Genomic DNA, 21,984 nt, shown 5'->3' on the forward strand with positions numbered 1-21,984 from the left:
CCAGCATTTATTAAGTCTGCTTTCATCTCTGACAGACTGGACGCTGACTTGTTTGTCTAGTTTTCCAACCAACCAGCGTCCACTCATTTAGGAAGCTCTTGACTTTCCTATAGTAACACTCACCCAACCACAGAGCTGAGTGGTTTTATTTTAGAATTTATATTCTTGAAACAAGTCTTTACTGCTCAGTTAACCTTCTTTCATTTTCTTGGCTTTTGTTCTTGTTCTTCAGATTCTTCTATTGAGCGAAAAAGCTTAGAAGAACACTGAGAGTTTATGCGGCTGGCCCTGGTTTTAATGGGGCCAATATGGTGTGAGATTTCAGCTCACCGAGACTCTGACGTGGATTTTTTTCCCCTTGGAAGTAAATGTCTGCAGCAACTGATATGCTCTATGTTTAGAAGAAACACTGCAAAGACACAAATTACTAAAAATAGCCAAAAAGGGCTCTAGCTCAGTAATAGAAACAATGACATCATCAGGGCACTTCCAGGTTCTTCTCTGATGTCTCTGAGGCTCATTCTCTTCATCTTTGATTTGAGAATAACAAGATACCTCATAAGGTCGCTGTGAGAAACACATGAGAGCCTTAGTGTGTGAGAAAGTATGGGAAAGTATTAAGAAACTATTCATTAAATGGTCACCTTTCTTATAATTGATTGTCATTCACTAATCTGTCAATAAGTTTAATAGTCAGTAAGGTATTAAGATGAACCCTGTAAAGTTTGGTTTGGGGTTGCTGTTTCGTTTTTCATTTTAACTTGCTAAGGTCTTAAACTAAGAGAAAAACATAATCACCTCTTTAGAGCAACTAGATTAGTGCCTGTCAGTGAGGGACACACTTTAGAGTCATTTGAGGATCTTTCTCAACTACAGGCACTGCCACCCGCTGGAACTGCCCCTCCAGGTGATTCTGAGGTACCTGCTCCTGAAGAAGTTCTGCTCTGGATGTAACTTTTGAGCCGCATTTATTTGTAGTGTTTTGGTCTCCCAATAGGCCTTTTCCAGTTCTGTGCACATAACTGGACTTCAAGCTAGACTTACTTCCTAACATTGTCCAGGTCTCACCCAAGAGACTGGCTAGCAAGGAGTCTAGGAGGCACCTGGAGAGGCAGCCCACTTTCGGGGAGCAGTTAGCATGAGGGGATTATCTGCTGGCGAATCACAGAGGCCCTGCCATCCCGGCTAGTCTCTAGGTTAAGGGCTGCACTCTCAGGCAGGGAGCAGAAGTAGAGAAGGGGTTAATTCAAATTGCTGGAAAAGCTAAAAGTAAATTTTAAAACGCTGAGCTGCACATATTCATGCTGGTATGAGAGCCTGCTTACATGCTTGCTGGGCATTTTGGTATTTACCACTTAACATCTTTTCAACTTCTGCAAGGGATTTTTCCTCCCCACTCTCCCTAATGTAAACACAGATTTCTTAGCAAGTCATTTCTCAAGCCATGTCATTTCTGGGGTAAAAAAAAAAAAATGTAATAATGTGTCCTGTGGATGATGTACTCATCTGGAAATATTAGTTGTCCTTTGTGAACAGATTCTGAGGTGATAGTAGTCTGTCAGCTTGGGAGCAGTGTGTAGTTTCTTTTTTTTTTTTTAATTTAAAATGTTTTTTCTCTGATAAAGATCTGAAAATTCATCACTGGCAGAAAAAAGTTCTGAAGAGCTCCTCTAAGGTTGTGGAGACCACCCTCCTCAGGTCCTTCTCCTCAAGCAGTTCTATTTCTTTTCAGAATTTTTTCACTTAAACTTTTAATTTTTGGTTGATAAAAATTACCTTTTTTAAAAGAATGCAGTAAAATAACAGACTGTTATCCCAACAGTCATAAAATTAGAAAAATGTTTTGTCAAAGTAACAGTTCTTTCTCTGTAATATGAGAATTTTTTCCCTAAGTGTTTCCTGTCCAGCTAATATGAAGGCAGAGCTCCTTCAGTCAGCAACAAGACTGGTTACAGCTGCTGCAAGCCAGTCTCCTAAACTCCACTTCTGTGTGATCTTAGCAAACCCCTTTCACCTCTCTGATCCTCACATTCTTCATATGCACCATGAGGAAGCTCAGCCATGTGACTTGTGAGGCCCACCCAACTCTTGGGTCTGTGAAATTGGGAGAATTCTAGAGAGCTGAATGGTGAGGTTGGTTTGCTACTAGCTGCATTGCTTGAGCTAATTTTCTTAATCTCTTTTAGTCTGTTACCACTTCTTTTTTAAAGTCCATAGTATCAACTCCACTCACCTAACAAGGGCACAAAGATCAAAATGGTAAGTATGTCTAATGTGCTTTGTAACCAACTCAGTGCCTTGTGGAGTCATGTGAACAGGGGATAATCAGCCTATTGAGGCATCATACCTGCTCCCTCCCACCTCAGTTCTGGCCTGACTCCTTCCCAGGCAGGTGATCAGGCACGCCTTCTCTGCCCATAGCCTGTCTGACCATTGCTTATGCTGGTTCCCACCTGGAAGTGCTTCCTTCCCCATATTTCTACCCGATTCTCAACCTGCTCCATGTGATTCACTCTTTACAAAACCATGTCTGACCCCAAAAGCTCCCACTGGGGGACTTCCTCCTTTGCTATCACTGTACTTAGTCATAGAAGCTTGTAATTGTCTCCTTTTCACTCTGATTGATGGATAGTAAGTAACTTACTGAGCCAATTTTGGGGGGTATGTTGTAAAATGGCATGCACAGAAGAGTTGCTATCTGCCCTGTAGGTGATCCAGGGCATGCTGTCAGTCTGGGGACCCAAGTAGGTGGGCTTTTTCTTTGAGTGACCATTGAAGGGCAAGAGGCTGTGCTGATCATCAGGTACTAGCCTACAAGCTACAGATTACAAAAAAAGAAAAAGAAACTACCACACTGCATCCAAAATGTGTAAGATAAAGAGGGAAAAAAAAATCAGAAGTGAGTTTTTGCATCCATTTCTCCCTGGATAGCTATCAGTTCAGTTCAGTCGCTCAGTCGTGTCCGACTCTTTGCCACCCCACGAATCGCAGCACGCCAGGCCTCCCTGTCCATCACCAATTCCCGGAGTTCACTCAGACTCACATCCATCGAGTCAGTGATGCTATCCAGCCATCTCATCCTCTGTCGTCCCCTTCTCCTCCTGCCCCCAGTCCCTCCCAGCATCAGAGTCTTTTCCACTGAGTCAACTCTTCACACGAGGTGGCCAAAGTACTGGAGTTTCAGCTTCAGCATCATTCCTTCCAAAGAAATCCCAGGGCTGATCTCCTTCAGAATGGACTGGTTGGATCTCCTTGCAGTCCAAGGGACTCTCAAGAGTCTTCTCCAACACCACAGTTCAAAAGCATCAGTTCTTCAGTGCTCAGCTTTCTTCACAGTCCAACTCTCACATCCATACATGACCACTGGAAAAACCATAGCCTTGACTAGACGGACCTTTGTTGGCAAAGTAATGTCTCTGCTTTTGAATATGCTATCTAGGTTGGTCTCCAAGGAGTAAGCGTCTTTTAATTTCATGGCTGCAGTCACCATCTGCAGTGATTTTGGAACCCAGAAAAATAAAGTCTGACACTGTTTCCACTGTTTCCCCATCTATTTGCCATGAAGTGAAGGGACCAGATGCCATGATCTTCGTTTTCTGAATGTTGAGCTTTAAGCCAACTTTTTCACTCTCCACTTTCACTTTCATCTAGAGGCTTTTTAGTCCCTCTTCACTTTCTGCCATAAGGGTGGTGTCATCTGCATATCTGAGGTTATTGATATTTCTCCTGGCAATCTTGATTCTAGCTTGTGCTTCTTCCAGTCCAGCGTTTCTCATGATGTACTCTGCATAGAAGTTAAATAAGCAGGGTGACAATATACAGCCTTCATGTACTCCTTTTTCCTATTTGGAACCAGGCTGTTGTTCCATGTCCAGTTCTAACTGTTGCTTCCTGACCTGCATACAGGTTTCTCAAGAGGCAGGTCAGGTGCTCTGGTATTTCCATCTCTTTCAGAATTTTCCACAGTTTAAGTTTTTCTTAATACTCTCAGTGTATTAGGAAATGGAGATCTGCATTGTCAAAACTAGCTTTTACATAATTCAGAGAGCTGATACTCCAGTGAGTTGGAGTTTTGGGGGGATTGAAATTTAAGAATATGGGGATATTCGCTTGGGCAGATACTTACTGAATTCCTCTTATGTGCTGAGCCCTAGGCTAGGTGACAGGGTAGCAAATGCAGAGCCTTGACTCGGCTCAGACGAATGCCCAGTCCAGTGGAGAAGACAAACGAGGGCAACACAGGGATGGTAGGATGCAGGCTGTGGCAGAGGTGTGGAAAGCAAGCCTCTGGAAGATTCGCAGAAAAAGAATATAAGTAGAGTTGTGAAAAACTTACGATTTAGCCAGGTCAAGAATGGAGGAAAGAAAGACCTTGAAGGTACATGTGGGGAAGTGGTAAAGGAGACCTGGCAAGCAGGACTGGGGCCAGGTCTGGAGGAGCCTTTATTGACACACCGATGATTTGTATTTGGCCTGAAAACCACAAAGAGCTGCTGAGGGAATTCAAGTAGAGCAGTTAAAGTAATCACATTTGTATTTTTAAAAGTACTTGTATTTTTAAAATGACTAATCACACGTACACTTTGTCAGATTTTTCACCAGCAGGTACTGGCCCACAGACTTTAGAAGATACAAGAGTGCGGAAAGGGCTAGGAATATGTCAAGGATGATCTCTGATTTTTGCCTAATACCTTTCAAAGCAAAACCTGCCAGTATCCTGAAAAGTTTGAGTTCTGGCTTACTGTGTTACTGGGGGCAACTCACTGCACCTCTCTGAGCCTCTGCTTCCTAACATATTAAATGGAAAGAAGGGTATTAGATCAAGTAAAACCAGTTTATTGGTTTATGACCAGTATTTTTTATGAAACAGAATATGTCAAAGAAAAGCAGTCCCTGTGTTTCCTTTACTGTCACAATACTATCAGACTCACAGCACATCTGACACTAGATGTGGGTTTTCCACACATCGGACATGTCTGCAACACCAGCTACGTGTTCTCCATTTCGGTTCAGTTTTCATACCATCTACCATAAGTTAGTAACAGCTCCTCCAGGTTAAATGTTCAGTCTCACAAAACTGCCCCACTTGAGACAGTTGCAAGTCCCAGATTGTCACCTATATTTCTAACTGACCAGCTATATGTCAGGGTTCCCATGACTTCCTCCTTGGGTTTCAATAATTTGCTGTAATGACTCACAGTGCTCACGGAAACACTTATCCTTATCAGTTTGTTATATAACAAAACATAATAAAGGATACAGATGAAAATCTGCTCAGGTGAGGTCCAGCAGGATTCCAAGTGTAGGAATTCCTGTCCCCATGGAGCTGGGGTGCACCACCCTCTTGCCATATATAGATGTGTTCACCAACCTGGAAGCTCTCTGAAACATGAACCTTTGGAATTTTTGTGGAGGCTACATCACATAAGCATGATCAATCATTAACTCCACTTCTAGCCCTTTTCCCTTTCCCAGATGATGGATGGTGGGGCTGAAAGTTCCAAGCTTTTAATTAGGGCTTGGTCTTCCTGGTAATCAAGAAGCTCCCTTCCTGAAGCTATTCAACCAAGAGTCAACCATTAGCACAAAGCCACTCCTATCACCTAGGAAATTCCAAGACATTTAGGAGCCCTGTGTCAGGAACTGCGGCAGAGACCAAATATTGGGACAAAAGATGCTCTTCAAACTTTCACCACTTGGGAAATTTCAAGAATTTTAGAAGATCTGTGCCAGGATCCTGGGGGCAGAGGCTAATATATATTTTTTATTATTTCACAAATACATGGAGAAAAAGTACATTACACACAGTGAGGGTATCACTGTTTTGTGAACTTTGATTTCAACTAGATGCGTAGAAAATCTGTGCTTGTGTGTGTGTGTGTGTGCTAGTTTTGATGTAAATATAGCTGTAACTCCAGGGAGCAGACTGGAGATTTTATTTGAAAATTTGTGGACAAATAAGCTCCCTTCTAATTCTAAGACCTCTGCTTCCCTTCTTATATGGCTGATCTGTAAGTTGCTAAAAGTTGTTTTAGAAGGTATCAGTTCAGTTCAGTTCAGTCGCTCAGTCGTGTCCGACTCTTTGCGACCCCATGAATCGCAGCAGGTATAGTAAATACTTAACTATTAGCTTGCCCATGGCACTGGGGTATGATGCCATGGGCACTACTTTGATATGCACGTAGGTTCCTGAAGGGTCCCTTATAGATTTTTATAGGATTTGTCTGTAAAAGTGCTTTCACATTTTTAAATCTTAAATTTCATCAGTTCAGTTCAGTCGCTCAGTAGTGTCTGACTCTTTGTAACCCCATGAATTGCAGCACGCCAGGCACCCCACCTCAGTACTTCTGCCTGGAGAATCCCATGGATGGAGGAGCCTGGAAGGCTGCAGTCCATGGGGTCGCTGAGGGTTGGACACGACTGAGTGACTTCACTTTCACTTTTCGCTCTCATGCATTGGAGAAGGAAATGGCAACCCACTCCAGTGTTCTTGCCTGGAGAATCCCAGGGACGGGGCATCCTGGTGGGCTGCCGTCTACGGGGTCGCACAGAGTCGGACACGACTGAAGTGACTCAGCAGCAGGCCTCCCTGTCCATCACCAACTCCTGGAGTTCATTCAAACTCAACGTCCATCGAGTCGGTGATGCCATCCAGCCATCTCATCCTCTGTCATCCCCTTCTCCTCCTGCCCCCAGTCCCTCCTAGGATCAGAGTCTTTTCCATTGAGTCAACTCTTCGCATGAGGTGGCCAAAGTACTGGAGTTTCAGCTTTAGCATCATTCCTTCCAAAGAACACCCAGGACTGATCTCCTTCAGAATGGACTGGTTGGATCTCCTTGCAGTCCAAGGGACTCTCAAGAGTCTTCTCCAACACCACAGTTCAAAAGCATCAATTCTTCAGCACTCAGCTTTCTTCACAGTCCAACTCTCACATCCATACATGACCACTGGAAAAACCATAGCCTTGACTAGACAGAACTTTGTTGGCAAAGTAATGTCTCTGCTTTTGAATATGCTATCTAGGTTGATTATAACTTTCCTTCCAAAGAGTAAGCGTCTTTTAATTTCATGGCTTCAATCACCATCTGCAGTGACTTTGGAGCCCCCCAGAATAAAGTCTGACACTGTTTCCACTGTTTCCCCATCTACTTCCCATGAAGTGATGGGACCAGATGCCATGATCTTCGTTTTCTGAATGTTGAGCTTTAAGCCAACTTTTTCACTCTCCTTTTTCACTTTCATCAAGAGGCTCTTTAGTTCCTCTTCACTTTCTGCCGTAAGGGTGGTGTTATCTGCATATCTGAGGTTATTGATATTTCATAGTGTGTTCTTTAAAGCAGTTCTGTAAAGCTCTTGCTTTTTTTAACTTTTGTGTTGTCAATAGCGACATCTAGTGATGAAAATGGCCCTATTGCAAATACCTTGTATTCTAGACAGAGCTGAAAAATGATTTTAGAGATCACCAAGTCCCATTTTGTAAATTACTAATGCAAACTAGAAAAGCAATGTATTTGTACATTCATATAAACTTTACATGAAAATAAAATCTGTGGCTAGGTGGTGACTTCTGGGGTTACTTTAAAGCTTTTCAAATACCATACAATCTCATAGTTACAACTATGAGACAGAAATTAAAGCAGGCTTAACAGAAAATCATAGTTCAGTATATTGACAGTGTTTGGTGCATTGGTATTTACATGTGCATGCCAGATCTTCAGGGTTTAGTATGGTGGTGGTGGTTGTTTAGTCGCCGATGGGATTTCCCAGGCAAGAACACTGGAGTGGGTTGCCATTTCCTTCTCCAGGGAATGTGGCCAACCGAGGGATCGAACCCACAGCTTCTGCCACGTCTCCTGCATTGCCATGGGATTCCTTACCCCTGAGCCACTGGAGAAGCCCTAGTATGGTGCATGCGTGCTAAGTCACTTTATGTCTGACTCTTTGCACCCCTATGGACTGTAGCCCACCAGGCTCCTCTGTCCATGGGGATTCTCCAGGCAAGAGTACTGGAGTGGGTTGCCATTTCCTACTCCAGGGGAATCTCCCCAACCCAGGGATCGAATCCATGTCTCCTGCATTGCAGGCAGGTTCTTTACCACCTGAGCCCATCAGGAAAGCCCATGGTACTCCATAAGTATTTGTGGAATGGTTGTGTGTGGGGTGACCACTGTGCCCGGGGGAAGCTTCGCATGGCGCCCTTCATGCAGACGCTGAGGACTGGATCTGCTTTGCTCCTGGGAACTACTACCCACTCTGTCCTTTGAGGTTTCTTTCCCTTGTTACCAGCAGCAGAGTGGGATGAGGTTTTTGCAGCCCTTTCCTTCAGCAGATTCAGATTCAGAGAGCAGATTCTACCCAAGCCCTTTCCTGAATGTTTTATCTTGTTTTTGTTTTTTTAAAACAAATTCACTCCTTTTGGGGGAGGAGGGCGAGGCATGTGGGATCTTAGCTCCCCAACCAGGGATTGAACCCGCACCCCCTGCATTGGAAGGTGAAGTCTTAACTGCTGGGCCACTCAAGAAGTCCCCTTTCCTGCATATTGATAGGGAAATGGTTAAATAAAATGTGATAGTGTACAGTGGGGCTTCTCAGGTGGCGCTATGGGTAAAGAACCCGCCTGCCAATACAGGAGATGTAAGAGACACAGGTTCAATCCTGGATCAGGAATGTCCCCTGGAGGAGAGCATGGCAACCCACTCCAGTATCCTTGAATACTCCAGTAGCCTGGAGAATTCCATGGGCAGAAGAGCCTGGCAGGCTACAGTACATAGAGTCCTAAAGAGGAGCCTGGCAGGCTACAATCCATAGGGTCCCAAAGAGTCGGACACGACTGAGCGACTTAGCACACACACACAGTGTACAGTAGTTAAGTAGAGTGAATGCATCTCCATATATCAAAATGGGCAATTTCCATGGATTGTTGCGTTAAAACAGAAGACAAAAACCAGATGCTAACTAGGCATGCAACTTAACACTATATCAAAAATACACTAACACCACACATGTTCTGTAGTACATATATACTCTGTGTATCTAAAAACATTAAAATGGTGTAGAAGGACACTCACCAAACTTATAAGAGGGGTACCTCAGAGGTGGAGAGTGGGAACTTGGATTGGAAATGATCGAAGAAGACCTGGGCTCTTTTTGTATTGCAGTGGACACTTACGTATCCAGAAAATGCAAAACTAAACATTCATTAAAAAAAAAAAATTTAGTTTTTATGGATAATTTGGAAGTTGCAGAAAAATTTGAAGGAGAAAATTTAAAACATACTTGTGTTTATCACCCAGGGATATTACAATCAAAATATTGATATATTTTCTTGCACTAGTTAAATATATTTAATTATGATCATTCTGTATATGGTTTTATATCCTGATTTCTCCCACTTATCATTTCATGTGCAACGTTTTCCCCATGTCATTTAATGTTCTTTGAAAAAACAACTTAAGTAATATTTCTTTCATATCAAAATATGACAAATAATTTTAGGGCTTTTAGGTTGTTCCTAATTCTTCACTGTTTATTTAAATTGCATTCATTGAGCACTTATTTCCTGAATGGTCAGGACCTCTGCTAGGGTTACAGGGTTCAGTAGGGCATCACAAGCTTCCCCTCCCCTCCAGAGCTTCCAAATGTAAGGTAAGATATGTGTGCAGAAATAGCTGCTCATATTCTGTTTCTTTGGGTTACACTGTTACTGAAGGAATGAAGGGATCAAAAAATGTGGAATGTCTTAAGGTTTTTGATTCATGTTGTTACTCTGTTTTACCAGTAAAGTGAAAGTGAAGTCACTCAGTCGTGTCTGACTCTTTGTGACCCCATGGACTGTAGCCTACCAGGCAAGAAATTCCTCCTTGGAATTTTCCAGGCAGGAATACTGGAGTGGTTGCCATTTCTTCTCCAGGGGATCTTCCTGATCCAGGGATTGAACCCAGGTCTCCTGCATTGCGGGTGGATGCTTTACCGTCTGAGTGGTAGGGAAGCCTAATAAGGCTATACCAATTTACATTCCCCAAAGCAGTCTGTGTTTTACCATTTCCTAAAATCTTTGAAAATTATTTTAGTTTACTGTGCTTTTTATTATTGAACTGATCATTTTTCTCAACTAGTCTTGCAATGCATGGATTCTCAGCTTTGCTTCTTCCTGATGTATTCTGTGTTTCTCAGTGCTGCTAGCGTTAGTTGATCACTTCTGTACCGACCACGTGATTGCTCCACGTCTTCATTTTGCCCCTATAAGAGCTGACTGTACTGATTCTAGTACGACCAGAGACTGTGGCAATTAAACAATTAGGACGTGTATGTCATTAAAAATTATTATGGGAAATTTCATCCATACCCAAAAGTAAAGAAGATATTACAATGAATTTTAACATACCTATCAATCAGAATCAGCAATTACCAAGATTTGCCCTATTTGCTTCATTTAACCCTTTAAAAAATTTTATATTTGCTCAAATATTTTAAAGCAAAGACAGATGTGTCAATTTGTTTTTTTAAAAACTGCACATTTTTTATTTGATCTGTCCTGTCAAGTTTTACATCAGTCTTAGGTGCTGAAGTGCCTTTGGGTTTTTGGTCCTCTGCTTTTATTCCCGGGTATCTTTTTTTTTTCTTTTGGTCATGCTGCACGGCATGTAGGATCTTAGTTTACTTGACCAGGGATCGAACCCAGGCCCCCAACATTGGCAGTGCAGAGTCTTAACCACTGGAACATCGGAGAAGTCCTAATACTCTCTGATTCTGCATTTACCAGCAACATTGGGTAGCTTTAATTTAAAATGACTCACTGCTCCATGCTTACATTAGCTGGTGCCATCAGAGCTAATATGAAATGTGCAGGTCGCAGGGTGTGCAGCCTGGATCGTGCATCCACAGATCCTCCCCATACTGGGGACATTCCATAAATCATGTCAGACCACAGGCAACCTCTCACAACTGTTCTCAGCTGTGAGTAAATTGGAAAATTATGTAACAATTGCTATAAAGCTTAAACAGTAGTTGGTTTCTTGGGAATAAACCACTTCAAAAAATCTGAAAAAATGTATAGATCTCCTTTTCAGAAAAATATTTATGTGTGGGTGTATATGTGTATATGTATGCATACGCTCATGTACATATTTATATCAGAAAATTTTGCATACAGCTTCAGGAGGTTTCTAGACCCGCTGAAATCTAATCCAAGATCAAGATTCTTGGTCAATAAATCTCATTCACAATTGCTTTCTTCTGTTACACACACACACACACACCCCTATGTTATGTCATGGGCAGGAGGAAGAAGGATAATGTGACAAGGAGGAAAAAACTACCTAATTATAAACATAAGAAAATGTGTAAAATATAGAATGAACACAGTCAACTATTGTATATACTGGAACTGAAATTCTAAGGAAATACTTGAAATCTGTTGGGAAGCAAAGGAGAGGCAGTATGGTCCAATTTACCTGCAAACTCACACAAAAACAGAATACCGGAAGCTGTCAGGCTATATAGAAACAACAGGCTCAGTTGCTCATCGTGTCTGACTCTTTGTGACCCCATGGACTGTAGCCTGCCAGGCTCCTTTGTCCATGGATTTTCCAGGCAAGAATTGGGTTGCTTGGAGTAGGCTGCCATTTCCTTCTCCAGAGATGACAGATTTTCTCATAAACTGGATAAACAAATTCACAAAGCTGTTGGGTGGAGAAAGATGTGACAAAACATCTATTTCATGTCAGTTCCAAAGCAGGTGTTAATGGACAAAATGTGTTTCAACAAGAAAGACTTCCCTCAACTGTTCTCAGCTGTGATTGGCATAAAAAAAAATTACTTAGAATGTGGCTCACTCTGCCCACTATTGTACAGTTTTAAACATTTGCTGGTTGATAAAGTGTTATGGAAGCATTATATTTATCAGCAGCTAGACTCAACTTTGAAAATATGGGTATGCTCAGCATGTCCTACACTTTTAACCCAGCTAGGTAATATGACCCATTGTTCTGCTGCCAGTTAACTCCAGTGAAAGAGGTTTAGAAAGCTAAACAAATGAACTCCTATACTGTGAGTAGATCAGACAATTCATGTTGATAATTTATTACCACAAGTTAGCAGATGCTGGTAGGAATGTGTGGAGGAAGCTGACACTTCTGACTGGAGGGTCTATCTGAAGAGTGATCTGGGGCCACAGTTTTGTCCTCTCCCTCATACAGGAGGAGCTCTCCTTAGCGTCAGAATTGCTCTTTGAAAGCTTCAGGGCCTCTGGGAAGCAGGGGAGGTCAGTGACGCTCCACAAGCCTGGCTCAAGCTCTAAGGGCTGTATGGCTTCCTCATTTTGAAGAAGGCTTAAATGACAGTCTGAATGAAATGGCAACCGTTCGTGTGCTTATTTGGAAATACTGGTTATCTGTCACTTCTGGAAAAAAGTGAAAGTGTTACTGGGTTCCTTCAGATGATCACTGTAAAAATGATTTTCCCCATGAGACAATGTATGCTTAAAAACATTCAACTGTTAGATGTTTTAATACTTTGCTTGAAAACTCCTGTGGTGATATTACCATGACAATACGCTTTAAAAAGTCCACTTCTTTTCCTCACATACTAATAAACATAATGTCATTTTACCAAATAATGTGGATAGAAATTGTGCTAGAAACCAAGAATGCTTAGTACAACCTGCCAAGTCTATCCCCTCAAGTATAATATCATAAGAATTGTGAGTTAATACTTGCAAGATCCATTTAAACAGATTTTATAGGTTAGAATAAAGATTATACACGTAGCTGTTAGTGAATTTTATTATAATATGGTAATTTATGATCTTAGTCTCTTTTCTCAACTTTATGTAAAACCAATAAAGAAATGTTAGCTACTTTGACAATCTTGAAACAGAATCCAAGAATGTTATCCACAGCATGATTATTATAACGAAATGAAGACATTAACCTTGAATGAAACACAGAAAATTCATATATAGACACACATTCAAATTTTCATAGCTGTCAATTTAGAACTGTCTCTCAACTCCATCGAAAAATAAAAGCGAAAAAAACTAATGTTTCAAGTATTATTTCCCTAATACAGTTTAAATTTTTTTTGAAGACCATCAGTAACTGGTGTTTTAACACAGTTTATATGGAAATATAACAGAGTCTAACACAGTTTATATGGAAATATAAGACCATAAACTGTCTCTCAACTCTATCAAAAAATAAAAGGAAAAAAACATGTCTCTCAACTCTATCAAAAAATAAAAGGAAAAAAACTTATGTTTCAAGTATTATTTCCCTAATACAGTTTAAATGTTTTTTGAAGACTACCAGTTGACACTGGTGTTTCAACATTTCCTTATAAACACACGTAGTATGACCCAGTTACCAATTGTGTCGTACTGTCCCCTTCCTTTCATAAGGCATACAACTAAAACTCTTATTAAATACCCAGTATACATTTATTCCACAATTTGCTAAGCAGCCACCTGTAAGGCAGTCTTTATTATGTTGCTGTGAGGTGCATCTCCAATAGGAATATCTTAAAGGATAGACTGTTTCTGGTTTCAGCTATACTGATTACTTGGAAAAAATGTTTCAAAAATACTTAACAGCTATCTTTTTTGGGCTTCTGACTTATGAGGTGGCTGAAATACAGCAGTGGTATCCCCGTAAGTGAGGAAAGCACCCTTGGCTTCATAAAGAATGCCTGACAGCTGGTCAATAAGACAAGTTTTCCTAGAAATACCATAAAGATTGTTTCCCAGAAGACCAGGGGTATTTGTACAGTCTAACAAATGCCTTAGGGACTCTGATGTCCTGGATTTGGGGACCACAGGATTACGTGGTCTCCAGATTCTTTTTCCATTAACAGTTTCTGATTTGTTTGGAGTTTGCTAACCAAATATAAGGGGAAACAAAAGTTAAGTAATTACTTATTCACAATTTTTAAACATTTTAATTTGTAACTGAGAATCACAAGAAGTTGCAAAAAAAGAATAGTTTGTATACTTTACCCAAATTCAGCTTAATAGCATATTTGATAACCAAGGGTGTATTTTCAAAACCAGTAACATTGACATTACAATAGTATTAACTAAATTACAGAACTTACTTGCATTTCATCAATTTTTATGTATACTTTTGGGGGACTATGAAATTCCATCCCAAGTATTGATTTGTGTGAACACCTCCACAATCAGGACACAGAGCTGTTCCATCAACACACACACACATTCCCTTCTGCCACCCTTTATAGTTTGACTCTACCCCCATCATTCATCCATGGCTACCACCCATCTCTTCTTTATTGCTGTAATTTTGTCATTTCAAGAAGTTTATATAAATGAAATGATACAATATGTATGTAACCTTTTGAGACTGGCTTTTTGTACTTAGCATACCACTAGATTCAAAGACGGAGAAGGCAATGGCACCCCACTCCAGTACTCTTGCCTGGAAAATCCCATGGATGGAGGAGCCTGGTAGGCTGCAGTCCATGGGGTCGAACTCATTATTGCCAAATTCAGAATTAAATTGAAGAAAGTAGGGAAAACCACTAGACCATTCAGGTATGACCTAAATCAAATCCCTTACAATTAACAGTGGAAATAAGAAATAGATTTAAGGGACTAGGTCTAATAGAGTGCCTGATGAACTATGGATGGAGGTTCGTGACATTGTACAGGAGACAGGGATCAAGACCATCCCCAAGAAAAAGAAATGCAAAAAAGCAAAATGGCTGTCTGAGGAGGCCTTACAAATAGCTGTGAAAAGGCAAAGGAGAAAAGGAAAGATATATCCATGTGAATGCAGAGTTCCAAAGAATAGCAAGGAAAGATAAGAAAGCCTTCCTCAGTGATCAGTGCAAAGAAATAGAGGAAGACAATAGAATGGGAAAGACCAGAGATCTCTTCAAGAAAATTAGAGATACCAAGGCAATATTTCATGCAAAGATGAGCTCAATAAAGGACAGAAATTTTTTGGACCTAACAGAAGCAGGCGATGGCACCCCACTTCATTCCTCTTGCCTGGAAAATCCCATGGGCAGAGGAGCCTGGAAGGCTACAGTCCATGGGGTCGCTCAGAGTCGGACACGACTGAGCGACTTCACTTTCACTTTTCACCTTCATGCATTGGAGAAGGAAATGGCAACCCACTCCAGTGTTCTTGCCTGGAGAATCCCAGGGCCGGGGGAGCCTGGTGGGCTGCCATCTATGGGGTTGCACAGAGTCGGACACGACTGAAGCGACTTAGCAGCAGCAGCAGCAACTGTATGTTAACTTTCTAAGAAATTGCCAAAATTTGCTAGAGTACTACCATTTCAGAGTCCTACCAACAATCCAGTTGCTCACCAGTCCTTGGTATTTTTTTTACTTTAGACATTTGGTACTTGTATTCTGATATCTCATGTTTTTAATTTACATTTTCTAATGGCAGATGATATTAATCTTTTCATGTGCTTGTCATCTCTTCAGCGAAGTGTTTGTTCATTCACCCATTTTGCAATAGGATTGTTTTCTTACTTTGAGATTAGCAAGTTCTTCATATATTTTGGATACAAGTCTTTTATTGGGTATATGATTTGCAAATATTTTCCCCAGGCTATAGTTTCTTTCATCCTTTTAACAAGGTATTTCACAGAACAAAATATTTTAATTTTGATGAAGACCAAATTATGTTTTATTCTTCTGGAATGTGCTTTTGGTATAATGTTGTACAACTCTTCACCTAAGCCTGTCATGAAACTGTTCTGCCTTCTAAAGTTTTTATAGCTTTCTTATATTCAGATATATGATCCATTTTGAGTTAATTTTTGTCTAAGGTGGGAAATTTAGGTGTAAGTCCACTTTCTTGCTAATCAAAGTCCACCACCCATATACTGAAAATATTCTGTCCACCACTTAAAAGTGCTGTTGTATCTCTGTCAAAAATCAGTTGGTCATACCTGTATAAGTCTACTCAGTCTCCTAGTTTACTGATCTGTGTCTGTCCCTCCTCCAAGATCAAACTCTCTTGAGTTCTGTAGCTACAAACTAAGTCTTAAAACCAGTTTGTGATTCCTTCATTGTTATTCATTCTCAATGTTGTTTTAGCTAGTCCAGTGCCTTTCCATATAAATTTTAGAATTAACTTTTCTATTTCTACCAAGGGCTTCCCTTGGTAGCTCAGCTGGTAAGGAATCTACCTGCAATGCAGGGGACCCTGGTTTGATTCCTGGGTCGGGAAGATCTGCTGGAAAAAAAGGAAAGGCTACCCACTCCAGTATTCTGGCCTGGAGAACTGCATGGACCGTATAGTCCATGGAGTCGCCAAGAGCTGCTGGGATTGTTTAAAATATGCACCCAAGGTTAGTGCCTCATTTCTCTCCTTACAGGAGGGTCAGGTTCAAGAGGATCCAAGAATGAAGGGGCTTTGATCACAAGGTGCTGGGGGACTAAGGGGTAGGATGGTGGGACTACACAGGAGGCAAAGAGAACTCACATCAAGATCAAACATTTGGGTCCGAGGCACCTGTGTGGATTTATGGGTCAGTCAGTTGTCACAGGACAGGGCATCCTGGGGCACCCAGGAGACAAGCACGAGCCTTCATTGCAGGTTATCTTAACTCCATCCAAGCTTGTTCATCTTGACTTCTCAGGGCTGCGTGAGCTAGATGCTGGAGGAGGTGCTTATCTGTTCCTCTAGGCCTTCATCCTCTGACTCCTCCACATTTCTGCACACCCCACTGGAGTAGAGCTTCCTGCTGGCAGAGCCATGCCCTCCTACATATTCCTAGGACTGAGTCCTGGGGTGAAACCACAGGGCGCTCCACAGCCTCCTTTTAGTCCAGGTGAGTGAGGCCCAGGGGCTTCTGGTTTGGATCAGTTACACCCATCCAGAAGCATATGGTCAGCTTTTAGGAATGGTTTTTAACCAATGACTGCAATTGGAGGCGCTACAAAGAGCTGGAATGGCAACCATGAACTGTCTGTGTTAGTCACTCAGTCGTATCCAACTCTTGGTAACCCCATGGACTGTTGCCCACCAGGTTCCTGGGTTGCCATTCCCTTCTCCAGGGGATCCTTCTGACCCAGGGATGGAACCCAGGTCTCCTGAATTGCAGGCAGACAAAATTAACATGTACATCTTATGTTAATTTCAATTAAAAAATACTGTCTCTACCGTCTTTCATTCCAATCCCAAAGAATGTTCAAACTACCGCACAATTGCACTCATCTCACACGCTAGCAAAGAAATGCTTAAAATTCTCCAAGCCAGGCTTCAGCAGTACATGAACCATGAACTTCCAGATGTTTAAGCTGGATGTAGAAAAGGCAGAGGAACCAGAGATCAAATTGCTAACATCCAGTTGGATCATCAAAAAAGCAAGAGATTTCCAGAAAAACATCTACTTCTGCTTTATTGACTATGCCAAAGCCTTTGTGTGGATCATAACAAATTGTGGAAAATTCTTCAACAGATGGGAATACCAGACCACCTTACCTGCCTCCTGAGAAATATGTATGCAGGTCAAGAAGCAAGTTAGAACTGGACATGGAACAACAGACTGGTTCCAAATTGGGAAAGGAGTATGTCAAGGCTGTATACTGTCACCCTGCTTATTAACTTATATGCAGAGTACATCATGCGAAATGCTGGGCTGAAGTACAAGCTGGAATCTAGATTGCCGGGAGAAATATCTATAACCTCAGATTCGCAGATGACACCACCCTTATGGCAGAAAGTGAAAAAGAACTAAAGAGCCTCTTGAAAGTTAAAAGAGGAGAGTGAAAAATTAGGCTTAAAACATTCAGAAAACTAAGATCATGGCATCCAGTCCCATCACTTCATGGCAAACAAACGGGAAACAGTGTCAACAGAGACTTTTTTGGGGGGCTCCAGTCACTGCAGATGGTGACCGCAGCCATGAAATTAAAAGATGCTTGCTCCTTGGAAGAAAAGTTATGACCAACCTAGGCAGCATCTTAAAAAGCAGACATTACTTTGCAACAAAGGTCTGTCTAGTCAAAGCTACGGTTTTTCCAGTAGTCCTATATGGATGTGAGAGTTGGACTATAAAGAAAGCTGAGCACCAAAGAATTGACGCTTTTGAACTGTGGTGTTTGGTTAGGGTTAGAAGACTCTTGAGCGTTCCCTGGACTGCAAGGCTATCAAATCAGTCAATCCTAAAGGAAACTGGTCCTGAATATTCATTGGAAGGACCAATGCTGGAGCTGAAACTCCAATACTTGTGGCCACCTGATAGGAAGAACTGACTCATTGGAAAAAGACCCTGATGCTGGGAAAGACAGATGGCAGAAGGCGATGAGAGAGGATGAGATGGCTGGATGGGAAGTTTGAGTAAGCTCCAAGAGTTGGTGGACAGGAAGGCCTGGCGTGCTGCATTCCATGGGGTTACAGAGTTGGACAGGACTGAGCGACTGAACTGAACCCTCGTGGAAAGACAATCACACAGTTGTGACAAATGTAAGCACAAATGTGAATTTGCGATCAGTGGTTTGTGTTGGGAGGAGTAGCAGGCAACCTACTAGATGCTTCCTGAAGATAGATGGGGAATGCAGGTTTGAGCAAGTAAGAGGTCAGTGATGCTAAGCAGGCAGAAAACACAACAGGGTCTCCTATGCCACAGTAAGGATTCTGTTCTTGATCTAAAGATAGAAAGCCTAAAATCTCCATTTTCCAAATGTCCTGAAAGTCGCTCAGTTGTGTCTGACTCTTTGTGACCCCATGGGCTATACCAGTCCATGGAATTCTGTAGGCAAGAAAACTGGAGTGGGTAGCCTTTCTCTTCTCCAGGGGATCTTCCCAACCCAGGGATGGAACCCAGATCTCCCATATTGCAGGTGGATTCTTTACCAGCTGAGCCACAAGGGAAGCCCAAATATCCAAAACATAACCTAACACTAGACTTTGACGAGAGAACAAATTAACTTATACCTGATGTTGCCAAAAGCAGTTCTTCAGACCACAGATTTTGTAAGGCTAGTAAGTTTTAGATATATCCTTTCTTCCTATGGAAATTTTGAAAGCAATCTGTGGGCAGGGGATCCCTATGCACCCAACTAACATCTAAGCTTCAATTATCAAAACGTAAGCCATCTAGACCATTTCTACCTAGACACTTCCATTAGTGTGCCTCAAAGTAAATCTCAAGATCAAAAATCTACTTTAGTGACAAGCTCAAGACACGTAAAACCTAGACCTTAACTGGTCTCCCTTACTTTCCCCCTCTGCCTTAATCTGCTTGGCATACACATTAACACCTACCTACTACATCGTAATGCCTAAGTTTTGCTACTGTAAACTCAATTACAACATGTTGATGGCCTTTAGGTAAAATGAAATCACCAAGAGCAGAGAGTAACCTGGGCATAGTATATACAATATTGGATCCTTAAGGAGGTAAGATCCAATGTTTCTCAAGATTTCAAAATGATTCCTACTAGCAACTCTTTTGAGTTTTCTCAACATACTGTACATTTATTTCAGCTTTAACTAATACGGTTTATTCCACAGAGAAAAAAATTTTATGAATCCCATTTGCTCTAGAAATAACAGTTTTTCTTGGGTAAGGAAAATAGGACACAGAACGTATTTTTGGTATAGGAAAATTTATTACTATCGTGCTTTCATCATCAAAATTTATGATCTTGGTCTTTCCTTCTTGCCTTTGTATAAAGCCAAAAGAGAGACATTGGCTACTTTGACAACCTTAAAGCGGACTCCAGGAATGTCACCAACAGCATGACCTTTGCGACCAAATCCAGCAACCAGAACTTCATCATTTTCCTGGAATAAAACCAACAGTTTACTTCTGGCGTAAGTGGCAATCACCCAAAACACCCATCCATCCTATAAACAACTGTGGGAAATTCCCCTAAAAGTAGAAGATAACTACAACACTCACCTCAATAAAATTCAAGCAACCATCATTGGGTACAAAAGCAGTGATCTTTTTGCCATTCTTGATTAGCTGAACCCTGACACACTTCCTGATGGCAGAATTTGGCTGTTTGGCTTCAACTCCTCTGAAACATAAACAGCACAAGAGTGACTTGGCTTTCTGAAAAGGGACACATTTTACTTCATGAAGTACAAAGCTTATTAGAAACTGTAGTATTCCTACGTTTTCAACATAATCTTAAATCCCTAACTTACAGCTAAGTTTTCCTTTAGTGTTAAATTCATCAGACTAACATCAGGGCAAACTTATGGCCTCTTTACAGCGATAAAACATGAACCAAGAGCTAGAGCTAGAAATAATGGATTCAAATCCTCATTACATTTGATGGGGCCACACAAAATTATCCTTTGGTAAAGTCAAAAAACAGTTGAGTGTTGGCAAATCCATGTGGCTCAATCTTAGCTGTATAACATTAGGCAAGTAACTTCTCTCCATGTTTTGTCAAGCTCTCAGAATGTCCCTTGTTAATGGTTACTTTCCTCCGATGTCACCCCAATTCCTTCTAAAGTAGTATTAAATGCTTAAAAATCTTCCGGGCTTATCTAACGTTCCAAAAAACGTGGACACACAAAAACCTAGAAGTTACATCAATCTTTAAGTGCATTTATCCCGAGTTACCATACTAAAACCATGAAGGAGCCAACAATGGACTTTCACTTACACTTTTTCCAGCACAATTCCCTTAGCGTGAGAAGCGCCGCCAAAAGGGTTGGCCTTCAGGGCTGTGCCCAGATGTGCTTTCTTGTACTGCTTATCATGCCACTTCTGGTCTCGTCGGTGGCTACGGAGCTTCCTGGCAGTACGAAGACCGCGACACTTGCCTAAAAATCACAATCACCTTAGATTCCCCAGTAAAATCACCCACGTTTTTTTTCCCCACATTATCTCAAGTACTAGCCTCACCTAGACTACCGGCTGGTAGGCTCTGACATCATACCTTGCCCCATGGGCCAAACCACAAAGTTCCCCTTGAATCAACTAAGACGTGGAAACAAGTGCTCCAACGGCTACACTTTCTCAGAGGGACGAAGCCCCGCGCCATTGCTCGGGGGAAGCTGCGGCGCTCCGGCTCCCCTCTTAACTCCGGCTCTGCGACGCCCAGGCCCCTTTCCCGCCGGGCCATGTGGCTGCAGCAGCGGCGCTCCCCCGGCGCTTCCCACCGGCCCTTCCCATGGCTCTCCCTCACCGCTCTGTTTCCTATTTTCCCGCCGGTCCCCGAAACCCCAAGCTGCACGTGCAGCCCACTCTGCCCAGCAGAGAAGACAACTCACCCATCCTGCCGGCGCCACGGGCCTGAGCGAAAGAGAGAGGAAGCGCAGGAAGGAGCCACAAGCCCCCGCGAGCAAGCCCCGCCCATCCGAGGGCCCTTGAGGCTGTCTGCGCCGCGCCTGATCCCGGCTGCCGCCCCTCGGTACAAAGCGACAAGCCTGCACCACTTTCCAGAATCTGCGTCTTATCTAATTTGTGTGCGGTTCGGGAATATCTAATGTTCGCTATGGTTTATTTCTTTTTATGCGAATACCGCGGACGGAGGGAACCGCGACTACCAATCCCAGAAGCCTTTGCATGAGCCCGGCGCCCGGCGCAGGCGCTCTGAGCAAACGCGCGGGGCGGGCTCTGAGGCGCTGAGTGAGAGGCCCAGGGCGACTGCGTGTGGTGGGGTGGGCACCTTGTGCTTGTAGTTCGGAAAATTAGACCTCAGAAGACCCTTAACTCCTACTCAACAAGAAGCACGGTAAATTGAAAAACATTTAGTGAAGCAAGGTGATGTAGTATTTAAAAGCTCACTCTTAGTGAGAGACCAAACCAAAGCTGCTGTTTCAGTTGTGGAACCTTGATTCTTTGGGTGAACTCAGCTTGTCCTGGAGAGTGAAATAGATATAAAAGTTTTCTGGAGCCTGTCATATTCTGAGATGGCCCACATTCTGTGGAGCGTGTTTCTCTCTAAATAAATCCACTTCTTACCATAAGAAAGAAAAGAAAGCTCTCTGGGATGTTGGTTCATATCACAACTCTTTATAAAAATGTCTTAGATCCTGCCT

The 21,984-nt window shown here is 42.2% G+C and overlaps 3 protein-coding genes across 8 annotated transcripts in view; 2 read left to right on the forward strand and 1 right to left on the reverse strand.

Annotated features, from left to right (window-relative positions):
* The window catches only part of ATG10 (autophagy related 10), a 275,884-nt gene extending 259,346 nt beyond the window's left edge, over positions 1-16,538 (forward strand). For all 3 annotated transcript variants that reach the window (XM_070373075.1, XM_005903763.2, XM_070373076.1), the window contains one exon: positions 233-16,538. In XM_070373075.1, coding sequence (XP_070229176.1) covers positions 233-270 — 38 coding nt within the window. In that variant the 3' untranslated portion in view covers positions 271-16,538. The remainder of the gene's footprint in view (positions 1-232) is intronic.
* A 3,032-nt stretch (positions 16,539-19,570) lies between these two features.
* RPS23 (ribosomal protein S23) lies at positions 19,571-21,442 on the reverse strand. Its single transcript, XM_005903762.3, has 4 exons — positions 21,214-21,442; positions 20,604-20,763; positions 19,886-20,006; positions 19,571-19,767 (listed from the first exon to the last, which is right to left on the reverse strand). The coding sequence occupies exons 1-4, from the start codon at positions 21,215-21,217 to the stop codon at positions 19,621-19,623; spliced, it is 432 nt and encodes a 143-aa protein (XP_005903824.1). The 5' UTR covers positions 21,218-21,442; the 3' UTR covers positions 19,571-19,620.
* Positions 21,443-21,547: 105 nt separating this feature from the next.
* The window catches only part of LOC102280712 (V-type proton ATPase subunit S1-like protein), a 72,059-nt gene continuing 71,622 nt past the window's right edge, over positions 21,548-21,984 (forward strand). For 3 of the 4 annotated variants that reach the window (XM_070373080.1, XM_070373082.1, XM_070373078.1), the window contains exon 1: positions 21,548-21,677. The gene's annotated coding sequence lies outside the window, so the exon portion shown is untranslated. The remainder of the gene's footprint in view (positions 21,678-21,984) is intronic. The other variant, XM_070373081.1, reaches the window with a different exon arrangement.

This window comes from Bos mutus, chromosome 7 (genome assembly GCF_027580195.1).
Source record: "Bos mutus isolate GX-2022 chromosome 7, NWIPB_WYAK_1.1, whole genome shotgun sequence".
Classification (NCBI taxonomy): domain Eukaryota; kingdom Metazoa; phylum Chordata; class Mammalia; order Artiodactyla; family Bovidae; genus Bos; species Bos mutus.

What these genes read in the sequence shown, in the direction of transcription:
- RPS23 (XM_005903762.3), bottom strand. An exon ending in GGAATTGTGCTGGAAAAAGT is followed by an intron (nt 20,007 to 20,603) that starts GTAAGTGAAAGT and finishes TTTATGTTTCAG; the next exon opens with AGGAGTTGAAGCCAAACAGC. An exon ending in GTTGCTTGAATTTTATTGAG is followed by an intron (nt 19,768 to 19,885) that starts GTGAGTGTTGTA and finishes GTTTTATTCCAG; the next exon opens with GAAAATGATGAAGTTCTGGT.